This window comes from Dromiciops gliroides, chromosome 5 (assembly GCF_019393635.1).
Source record: "Dromiciops gliroides isolate mDroGli1 chromosome 5, mDroGli1.pri, whole genome shotgun sequence".
In the NCBI taxonomy this organism is placed as follows: Eukaryota; Metazoa; Chordata; class Mammalia; order Microbiotheria; family Microbiotheriidae; genus Dromiciops; species Dromiciops gliroides.
Genome location: NC_057865.1, coordinates 55,685,351 through 55,697,617, shown reverse-complemented (window position 1 = coordinate 55,697,617; position 12,267 = coordinate 55,685,351). Strand labels below are relative to the sequence as shown.

At 37.2% G+C, this 12,267-nt stretch overlaps 1 protein-coding gene across 1 annotated transcript in view; it reads right to left on the bottom strand.

Moving 5' to 3' along the window:
- Positions 1-11,085, bottom strand: part of SLC39A12 (solute carrier family 39 member 12) — a 115,242-nt gene extending 104,157 nt beyond the window's left edge. Inside the window, 3 exon segments of the mRNA XM_043967509.1 lie at positions 7,722-7,746; positions 8,667-9,022; positions 10,751-11,085. Of these exon segments, the coding sequence (XP_043823444.1) occupies positions 7,722-7,746; positions 8,667-8,930 (289 nt within the window). The 5' untranslated portion in view covers positions 8,931-9,022; positions 10,751-11,085.
- Between the last annotated feature and the right edge of the window lie 1,182 nt (positions 11,086-12,267).

Sequence of the window (12,267 nt, the reverse complement as noted above, 5' to 3'; positions counted from 1 at the left end):
TCAATCATTTTATAAAGTTCATCTTACAAATAAACCAAAGAAACTTTCCATAAGCCTCTCTCATCTCTCTACCTCAATTGGTCTCATAATTTTAAGGTAACATGAGTATCCCCAGGCTTTAACAAGATACTAATAGATTAATGAACAATACAAACACATTTAAATATTTCAACAATGTGTCAGCTGTGGGAAAAGTCACAGCCAGCATCACCCCCAGCTAGAGGCTGAAACTTTGAACTCAACAATTCAATTCCCTTAGCATGGCATTTAAAGTCTCTTCTCAAGATGTCTTCTCCACAGAATAAGAGCAAACTCATTTCTCTGAAAATGTCTCTTCAGAATCTTTCTCCTTGACCTCATTCAGGGTTCTCAGGATAGATGAAGAGAATTATCCTTTCTCTCTGGGCTTCATACAACCTTCTCTCGGTCATGACAGTTAAATCTCTCCAAGTTCCTATTCCCTCACTCCTAAAGATGGATAAACAATATCCAACATTTCTATGAGAAAGGCTATTTAAATAAGGTTTACATACCTAAAAGTCTAGAACATTTAAAACAGAATAGTAAAATCTCTATTACCTATTCAATAAGACTACTTGTTCCTATTGAATTCTTAGCTATGTTGGAATGTTTCCCTTTCCTATAAAAAAATTCTTTCTAGAATTTAGTGATTAAAAAAATATAAAAATAGCTGTAGGCCCTCCACAAAAGTCCAATTCAATGTCCCACAGGCATGAAAGTGACTTTGGGTTCTCAAAGACCAGGGGGTACAAGCTCTTAAAGATTTTACCAAGGGGCAGCTAGGTGGTGCAGTGGATAGAGCATCGGCCCTGGAGTCAGGAATACCTGAGTTCAAATCCAACCTCAGACACTTGACACTTACTAGCTGTATGACCCTGGGCAAGTCACTTAACCCCAATTGCCTCACACAAAAAAGATTTTACCAAGCTAAAAGGGCTTCCAATACAGTGATTCAGACATCCCACTTTAGTACAGAAAGGCTTATCAACAAAAGTTTCATCTATAGGTAATAAATTCTTTAGCCATGGCTATCTGTGCAATGGATATTTTTAAAGGCTCTCAGTCCTATGCAGTCTACTTCCATTTCATCAGTGATAGTTGGTAAAAAAGGCAGAAAGGGAGGGACAGGGCAGATCATGCAAAGAATCAGTTTTTAGACTAAAATAATTATTTAACTGATGATATTCTAAATGTGGTTCCTTTGTCCAGGACCAATAAGCTGATCTTCCAAATATTGTACATTTGCCTCTATACTTGAATCCTCTGACACCTTGTCCTATCACTGTTCATGCCTTGCCAAACACCAGTTTGGGTTTTACTCTCACCATCTTGCTTTTCTGCACTTGCAGGTATCTCTGGAGGAACTTATGCAACCGTACTTGCTGAGCCCACTAACAAATTGGATGTCATTCATTTTACTGGGATCCTCGCCGCTCTATAGTAATCCTTTTATTCTTCACTAAATGACAATTTCACATCCAAACTAGTTTGTTCTAAAACCTCTCTTACTACTCAACACTCCTATACCATCTGTCCCTATCCCTCCCAACAATGAACCTGACCTTATAACCTTACTGAGAAATTTCCCTTCTTACTTTACTCCATGCCATTTCTCAAAGCCACTCACCAGCATTCCCTATCCTCACTCCTTTGCTCTTTTCTTTGATGAAAAGGCAGTCCTTCTCCTTATCTAAAACCAACCCCTTATATTTTGTCCTTGTTTCCCATCAACTCTTGCCTCCTTTGGGAGCATGTTCTCAATATTTTCTTTCTTTTTCTTTTTTTTTATGGGTAATGAGGGTAAGTGACTTGCCCAAGGTCACACAGCTAGTAAGTGTCAAGTGGCTGAGGCTGGATTTGAACTCACATCCTCGTGTATCCAAGCCGGGTTGGTGCTTTATCCACTGTGCCCCTAGCTGCCCCTCCCCAATACTTTCTAATCTTGTTTCTTTTTATCCTTTCCTGTTGCCTACAAAAATACCTGTCTCCCCATTCTCGAAAACATTTTATATCTTTTTATCATCTTATATCTTTTCATTCATTCATTTTAAGAAGCCATCAATAGTCACTGTTCTGACTTCTTCTCACACATTTCTCAGCTACTTGCAATCAGACCTTGGATCTCACCATGCAAATAAAACTATTTTTCCAAATTTACTAATGATCTATTAATTGCTAAATTCAATGGCCCTTTCTTAATCTTCATGTATTTCACACTACCCTCCTTCATTGCGTGTGTGAGATCCAAGCAGACTTGTTCCCCAGTGGCAATATTCTATCTATGTATTTGCATACCCTGGCCTGGATTAAATTTCCCTCATCTTCCACCTCTTAGAATGTATGGCATCGGGGCAGCTAGGTGGCGCAGTGGATAAAGCACCGGCCCTGGATTCAGGAGTACCTGAGTTCAAATCCGGCCTCAGACTCTTGACATTTACTAGCTGTGTGACCCTGGGCAAGTCACTTGACCCCCATTGCCCAGCAAAAAAAAAAAAAAAGAATGTATGGCATCCACCAAGGGTTAATCCATGTCTTGCCTTCTATAGGAAGTCTTTCCAGTAACCCTCAGCCTCCTCATTGCTGCAAACTTCCTTTACAAGTAATCAGTATATACTTATCTATTTATATGCTAAATCCCCACAGTAGAATATAAAAAGAAACAAACAAAACAAATAAAAGCCACCAAACCTTTAAGAAATAAGTTCTTTTTCATTTTTATTTTGTTCCCCTAGCATCTAGAATATTAAGCTGAACTGATTAACATAATGTTGTAGGAACTCAATGAGATCCATATTCACATCATTGATATCATCATGATCATTACCAATGAATATTTATTTAGCACTTACTCAGCACCAGGCACTGTGCTAAATGATATAAATGAAACTAGAAAATATAGCAAAAGTACTGATAAATGCAAAGAGAGTGCAGAGTTTCCTTGAAAAAGTTAAATAAAGGACTTGGTGGGACCGGTTTCATTCTATGCCAAAAGACAATTTAGAAACGTTATTTCATGGAACACAGTCCTCTGCAAAGTGCATAATAATTATAAGTAAAATGATTTTCCAAACTAGATGACTTCAAAGTAAAGAGGGACACAAAAGAAGGCAAGGTAATATATGTTGGAAATGATGATTTAAGATTAAGAAATTTAATATATAAAGGCCTATAGATTTCTCAGAAGCATCTTAATCATCTATCATCAGTAACTTCTTCAAGGAAGAGAGTCAGAAAGTGTTGAACATGGAAAACACAATTTCACAGATGCAAAAAAAAATCTGAAATGGATTATATCTTAAACCAGGGATTCTTAAGATTTTTGGCAGTATCTGATGGAGCCCTTCTCAGAATAATGTTTTAAATGCATAAAATTTAATACATAGGATTGCAAAAGAAAACAATTATATTGAAATCTAGTAATCAATTTTTTTAGATTCAGAACCTCTATCTTCAATGACTAAAAATTAGTGGCTACATTTTAGAACGAGCTTTCCACATTTTTATGTCACTACCTAATTACAAGAAAGAATAAAGATAAGAAAACACTTCATATTATTACAGCCTGAGAACAGTATTTCTGCTGTGACACTTCTTGCCATATGTAAGTAATCTATGACTCAGAAATATGGGATATGGATAAGAGTAAGCATCAGATCTTATTGTCATCAGTTTTTAAAGAGGTAATAAAATAGTTGTCATAGTGAGGAGGATTAAAAGGCCCAGAAACCTCCTAAGTGAGCAGATACTCAATCTCCTTTTCAATTGGAGAGAAAAGGCAGGCAAAAGCAACACTAATTTAAAGTTCAAAATCATATGCAAAACAGATGGAAAAAGATGATGGAAGATTAAAAATTGTCCTCAGACAGTTTTACATTATGGCCTCAAAATATTAAAGGGCAGTGGAGTGGAGAAAAAATTTGTAGAATACCCATCAATAAAGCAAAATAGGCTAAATTATACAAGAATAATTGAAGATGAGCCTAAAAGGACAACAAATAGAAGCAAAATGGAACAGATCTTCCAATATCTGTATAGAAATCGATTCTCTGGGGCAGCTAGGTAGCACAGTAGATAAAGCACTGACCCTGGATTCAGGAGGACCTGAGTTTAAATCTGGCCTCAGACATTTGACACTTACTGGCTCTGTGACCCTGGGCAAGTCACTTAACCCCAATTGCCTCACCAAAAAAAAAAAAAGAAAGAAAGAAGGAAAGAAATCTATTCTCATATGTGATAATAATAGTAATAAAGTGTTTTAAGACCACTTTGGTTTCTAATGTATTAAGTAGAAATGTTCCTTAAGGGAATAAAGATGAAAGGAGTGGCTGGACAGTCCAAATACACATTAAAGAAATCCACACTAAAAAGAATGCAAAGATCTGAGGTGGTTTTACCAATAAAATGGTGACTGAGAAGACATCAGCCACCACTGACCCAAGTGCTTACTTCTCAAATCTATATGAAATTAAAATATTAAGGTATTGATTGTATCTTGGATAAAAGTAGGAGAATGGAATGGAATATCATTTATTATTTTCTCAAGCACACTATATCTTCAGACACACAATACACTGAGAGGTCTGGAGAATACAAGTTGTTTCTGCATTTATTTTTATTATTAGGGAAAGAAAAACCAATTGACTAAATAAATTAAATTATAATGTTAAGTGCTCTCTTCAAGTAATATTTCTCCCTAAAGCATATTTTATAATACAAAATTCATTGATAGATGCGCCAACAGACATGACTTTGTCTAATGATCTTGACTATGAACAGAGAATGAGCTACAAGAAGATGGAGACATATGCCCACTAAAGGTGTTACCACCACTATGGAGGCTGTCCTGTGCACAATTCAAATGGAAGAGGGAGTCTTTGAAAACAGTGAAGTCTTCCAAATGTTCTTGGTTGTTGATGACACTGTGCCAATTGTATCAAAACCTGGAATACTCCAGGGCCTCCCCTGTGAGATCCACATATACTCAAAAGATATTGCCTTAGCAATCAACATAAGAAAAACCAAGAAGATAAAGGCTTCATGTTATCCATATCATGACATGCAATCAGATGGGGATCTACTATCACTGTGTGTGAAAAATTATCAGGTTGCAGAATTGAATAGAAGTAGAGCCAGCTGAATTTCATTTGGGAAATTGTATGTTTCCTTCAATAGGCTACCTTGGCACAAAGTCCATCTTTTTTTGGATGAATATTTTCCCAATGATGTTATGTGATTGTCATTCATGCAATGAATGAATGAATGAATGAATGAATGCAAAAGCATATATTAAACACTTATTCTGTATAAAATATTGTGCTAAGTGCTAAGGAGACAGAAAATTAAGACAGTGCCTACTTTCAAGGAGCTGCCATTCTAATGGAAGAGAGAACAGATATAATAGATTTCAGTTACAAATGAGATATAGTCTCATAGACCTTAGGGTGCAATGATAAAGCAGGTGATAATTCCTCTTTTTAAATGTCATTTCCACTGATAAAATCCTATTGGTTTCTGATGTCAAACCATTTGACATGCCAAGGACTTTAGTGACAAAAATTCTTTTTTAGGTCTTCAGTAGCTATAACTATAGCACCTTCAGAAGTTTCCTGACATTATCTCTACAAATGTTTCTTCCCAGGATTATGACTATGAAGTATGGGCTAGAAGATAGACTGGTGGTCTAGGCAATGTTGCTACTTTCAGGGATCTTAGGCTAACTGTACCTATAGATAATGATTGATCAGCAATTAGTGTTGGTGGTGATGAGAAAGGAAGGCCCCCTCTATACAGTGATTTCTCCCCTAAATCATTATTGTAAGGCTCAGGCTGAAATGAGAAGCTGTGGTATGAGGGGTACTGTCATTCCTAAGATTCTTGAGTTCAGGGTCTTGGTCTATCTCCAATAGACTCTAAGATGGTAGTTGAAATGGTAATGATGGTGGTGGTGGCTTGATTTGCCAGGTACATGCTGGCTTTCCCCCTTGCATCCCAGTGTTTTAGGTAGGCTGACTTGGCTGCCACATAGATGGCAATTAGTCAGCATTTCATGGAGAAGGCTAGTCCATTGCTTGATATGATGATAGCTGTAGTGGGGAGGGGCTGGGTTGGAAGCAAGACAATTAGTCTGGGGGGTGGAGGGCACTGCTACTCACAATGCTCCTGGGCCTAGGGTCCTAGGCTGTTTCTATCCAAGTCTCATGGGAAGTAGTAATTGAGATGGTGGCAGTGGTTTGACTTACCTGCCTCGAGCTTCCTCATATCCTTTCCTCAGTGTCTAACTACTCAACGCCATTATCTCTGAGAAGGATCAAAATGGTGGGTGTCTTAAGGGACAATAGAGAGACCCACAGCAGTCTGTAGCATATTGCCAATGATCACTTGTGTGAAAAAAGTGTCAAAATGACCCCATGAATAATAGTAGGTATACAAGGCAGCTAGTTGGCATAGTAGATACTCTGGTGGACTTGGAGTCAGCAAAACTGATGTTTGGATCCTGCCTCAGAAACACATTAACTGTCTGTCTCTGGGCAATTTATCTAATTTCTCCCAGACTCAGTTTTCTCATCAGCAAAATGGGGGTAATTATAGCACCTACCTCATAAGGTTGTTACGAGGATCAAAGGGAAAAAGTGCTCTGAAAGCCTTAGTGTTATAAAAATGTTAACTATTATTACTCTCATAGTCACCAAAATGAAGTCAAATATTTTCCTGGGAGCATTCATATTTTCAAAGTCTATTGATTTGGGTCTCTGCATGATTTTTTTTAGAAATCTATACATTCCTTTAAGTACTTCATATAGATAAAATCTAGGATTTTATATACTTTACTTATATACTTTATATCATCTCAAGTTGGTCTTAACTTATTGTCCAAATTTGAGGGCAAAGAAACAAATCCCCAAACATTTCCTTCTACTTAGGGAATTGCCCACATTGTCTAACCCTCTTCTTTGCCATATATCAATTTCTCCATAAGCAACTGACTTCCAGAGAAAGTAAGCCCTGGTGGGCCCTTGAGTGGTTGGTCTGAACCAAAGCCTCTTTCATGTTTCATAGAACACCAGGCTTCTCTCCAGCTTTGTAGACACTGAAGCATTAGTGTGCTTGCCTCCCCTTGTTTATTCAGTTGGATTTAAGTCCTTTTGTGCAGAGCATTCTCAAATCTATGCTTTGTTTTGTCCATCATTTCTTCTAGCTATTCCCTCATATGGAGTTTCCCTGAAGGAAGAATGAAAAAAGCTAGGCTGCAGGAAAAGTCAGCCACAGTATGATAACTTTCACTGCCTATTAATGGGATTTATCCCATCAGATATTCATTCAAACTGAAGCAAAACTGGTCCAAAAATGTTGATAGTATCTTAGAATAATGCATTTAAAATGACATTTTGGGGCCAAATTGGGGGGGGGTTATTCAGAGTAAAAAAAAAAATTATTCCAAGTAAAACTTATAGTCACCCACTTTTAATAAGCACTTGTATATCATTAAAAGAGAGCATGCTACTCAAGTGAACTCTCAAGGGACACAGAGAATCTATGATTTCCTAGCTAATTCCAGGGAACTCTGATTTCTTTTTATAATGGTGTAAACCAAAACTAAAACCATATTCCAAGTGTTTACATAGAGAAATACTCAAATGCTTATAAAGCGTATGTAATCCCTGGGGACCACAGAGAAATTGAGTGAATATTCAATTATTTACCTTTCGCCCACAGGAATGAACAATTCTTTGTATCAACAAGATATTTTCACCATGAAAAACAGTAGACACATTGCCGGTAAACATCTGAACTTTCCCACTAAGTATTGGGAAAGGATTGTTTTTGCTTTCCTGATACATTCCCCTATCCCCATTCATGCCAGATTTTCTGATTCATTCTGGACTAAAACTATGATCTCATCTTAACTCAAGAGTTTTTAATCTGGAGTATGTGAATTTGTTGATTTTTAAAAACTATATTGATGACTTTTTCAACACAATTGATCTCTTTGTAATCCTATGCATTTAAAAACAGTACTAGACTTTACTAAAAGTCTTCACTAGACTGCCAGGGGCGGGGGGAGCAGGGTGGGGAGTCCTGCAATACAAAAAAAAAAGTTATGCACATTGGAGGATTGGGCAGAAGAAGAATTAATAACCATTTTTTAAAGTTTTGCAAGAACTTCTTATCTTTACACACAAGTTCTAGCCTTTTTCTTCCCTGCTTTTTTGCCCATCATCTTACAGTAATGAATGCTAATTCCCCAGGAGAAAACAGGGGCACTTGTCAAATTCAGCCTCTCTAAGCAGATTGTAGGCTCAGTAGAAGGAGAAGAGAAGAAAGAAAGAAAAAGAAACAAAGAGGAAAGAAAGCTCATATTGGGAAATAAATGCCTCTGACTGCTTCTGGCAGCAAAAAATAAAACACACCAGAGGGTCACATTTTAAAGTTGACTGCTGGCTTACTGAAACCCTTCTCTTTAAGCCAAAGTACCTGTTTTCTTTAAAAGCATGGATTCTCAGCACTAAATGGTTCACCTTGGCCCAAATGGGTCCATTGCATTTCTATCCATCCCAAACATTTTCATGGAAGTTGGGCACTCTGAAGTAAAGGACTGTCAGAGACCCTGCTCTATTTTAATTGTGATGAAGCTACATTGCACTAACCAGATTGCAATCCTCTTGTATCCCAGGAATCCGATGTGGGCACCCAGTTTTCTCCAATAAGGTTTGGATGAGTCTTCTTGAGTAGTTCTGCGAGTGGGTGTAGTTATCACTTGAGAGAACATGTAACACTTCCATTAGCTGACCTGAGCTCTGAGGAGGGATATCCTGGGCTGTGGGATTCTCTTGCGGAATTTCTGGAACAACTATGGGAAGTAGGAAGAAGGACACTATCCCCCAAATGGGATGCTTTATCCTTAAATGCATTTCTGCCCCAGACTGGAGCACAGTTCTCTCCTGGATGGTGGTTTGTAGACTGAAGTTCACGATTTATACTTGAAACCTGAGGAATTTCTGTGCTAAAAAGGGAGAAAATGGGCTTTAATTAGAATGAATGCAATGTGTTTCAAAGGTTATTAATCATGTAGCTAAGCTGATTTGCAATGGCAAGCTGTCGCTAAACAACAGAGGGTCTGTAGGTAGTTTATAACCCCAAACAGCAGGAAACTAAAATGATTGTTACTTTAACAATTCAATAGAAACATCGAGGGGAGACATGATTTCGTTGTCTTGCCCTCATGTAATCATTCAAAGGTTAAGTAGTAATAAAAATGAGTTTCTCAGTTCATTGCTACTTTCCAGAATGTCTGAGCTGGAAGGGACCCCAAGGGCTACCTAATCCAACCTCTGCCTGAACAGAAAACCATCTACAATATCCCCAACCACTCGACTTTGTTATCTGATTTTTCCTTATGTTGTCCCCAAATTTGCTTCTGTGTAACTCCCAAGCCTTGCTCCTAGTTCAAACCTACTGAACCAACCAGAATGAGTCTAATCCCTCCTTCCATGTTATAGCCCTACAAGTACTTGAAGACAGCCATGGAGTCCTTCCTTAATCTTCTCTTCTCCAGTTTAATATTCCTAGATCTTTCAAATGTTCCCTGTATAGCATAATATTCAGTCCATTCACCATCCTGGTCACTTTCCTGATATTGATATAGTTAAGCTGGTTAATGTCATCTACTGATGTCTATTTCAAGTTGGTCAAAGTTATATATGGAAACCTGAAAAATAATGGATTCTCATTTGTTTCACTGTAAAATCCAATTCAATTCAGCAACACTTTATTAAGCGTCAGCTATGGGCCAGACATAGTGGTAAGTGGTGGGAATAGAAGGTCTAAAACGAAGAAATTCCTGTCTTCAAGGAGCTTACTATAAGAAATAGATGTCCATAGTTTTACAGTCTCTCTGTCTCTGTCTCTGTTTCTCTCTGTTTCTTTCCCTTTCTTTCCTTCCCTTCTTTTCTTCCTTCCTTCCTTCTTTCTTTCCTTCACTTCCTGATTGTTTTTTCATTTTTTTCCTATTTGCAGCTTTGTTCTTGTTCCCTGTGATTCCCCACATAACACTCTAATAAATCTGGAAACAAATATGTTCAGTTAAATCAAAGAGAAAACAAATCCAATTGCTGGCAATATGTGGGGGCAAGGGGAATCAAATTTATTAGAGGTTAGGAAGTTGTAGTTGACTCAAACATTAGGGACTGGGAAGGGAAAAGTTAGTATAAGAAAATAGAAATTTGCAAGGTTGTATCTCTCTTTACAAATGTTTTGTGGTAGTTCAAAGATGCCATTTTAAACCACTAAGAACATCTACCCTCCCCTAAATACAGATAGCAGACGGCAGCCAAATGAACATATCTATTGTTTTCCACAATAAATTTCTTCTTTGTTATTTAGGAATTAATAAAAATTGATAATATAGTGTCTTAGGAAAACTAGAGTTTGAAGACCTCAGTAAACCTGATAAATAGAAGTCACTATCTGGTCACTGAAGAAAATAAAAGTAATCTTACAGCTAACTAACTTCCTGAAGAAAATAAATCTGTGGAATCCAGCTGCTAATGGAGTGCAGGAGGCTAGCAGCGTCTTATGTTAGAATCTGGCCCGGAATCTAGCTAACAGTTATTTTGATTTTGTAACTGAGAGGCTGGGATTACTTTCAGTGTTTAAAAAGAGTTTAAGTTACTTATGTTAGCATTTTAAAATGACAGAGCAAGACACAAACATTTCCAAACCTAGTGCTTACCTTCAGTAAGAAGACAAATGATAATGGATCTGGAGCTTTGTAGCCTTTGAATCCCTGAACGTATTTCACGGCTACAAAGTCCTATGTTTTTAAAATTCCTTGATGGTGCACTGGGAGCTGGAAGAGGATTAGTTTATTGAGGCCTTGAAAAGTTTTCAGTTGCTATGGAGAGAGCTGCTCTTAAGGTAACAATGAAGGTGGATAAAAGTTAGAACATTTTTCTGGCTGGCAGGTTTTCAGGGTAGCTAAATAAATGAAATCTGTTAATTAATGAGCTATCATTTTGTATCTGCATTCCGCAATTTGCTGTGATTCGACCACTGGAGCTCACTTTGTTGCTGGTGCTTTAAGGAAGAAAATCCTGATCAAAAGCCGGAGGATGGCCCAGTTTTGTAGAAGAAATGTTTCCAACAATTTCAAAGCACATTTAGGCACAGGTTATTTCAGGTTATATGCATTGTTCTTTGTTGTGGTTTTTTTTTTCTGTTGATTCTCCCAATTGATTTCAGTTTTCTTTAGGAACTAATACAAGTTTTATTTAGAAATATTGTCTTTATTAAAATATAAACCACCTTCAGATATTGATGCTATCCTAAAAATAATCTCTTTAAATTAGAAATATGTATATGTATGTATGCACACACACACACACACACACACACACACACACATATATATATATAGGGTATGAGTCAACTATAGCATATTTCTAAGAATAGCCTGTGCTTAAGAGATGGCTCTGGGGCTGTAATTGACAAAATGTATTATCTGAAAGGGAGGCAGGCCAGTCATGTGACAAGAGTAAGGGATGACAGATGGATAGCCAAAGCACTTCACTGGTACCCATAAAATATAAAGAAGCTAAATGAATCCTTATATTCCCCTCCCATCCCTGTTCTTTACTTTCAGGACTTCGAAACTGTGTCCTCTCATCCCCTCTATCAGTGGCTCATCCTCTGTGACCTTGAGCCAATCACTTCACCTCTGTCTGCCTCAGTTTCCTCATCTGTAAGACAGGGACAATAATACCATCTTCTTCCCAGGGGTGTTATGAAAATGAAATGAAGTAATTTTTATAAAAGTGTTTTACAAACCTTAAAGCAATACATAAAGGCTGGCTATTATTATTGTCATTATCATTATTATCTCTTGAAGATCTAAAACATATATGTACCTATACATATTCATATGATACATAAACATATTTAAAGTATTAATGCAATAGCATTGGAATTGGCATTAGGCAATTTGACTTTGGATCCAGTCATACCCTGTGTACCAATGGGCACGATACTTTTATTACCTATCTCACAATGCTTTGGGGAGGGCCAAATGAGATAGTACATATAAAGTGCTTTGAAAACCTTTAAGCATTTTACACAAAGTTATTATGGTGTTCTCAGAAAAAACACTGATTATAGACTATACTTAAGTTTCATACAAAGCAAACTTGGGGAAAGATAAAGGACATGAACCCTTTACACAAATGATAGATTGGTGTTAAAAAAAAACTATTT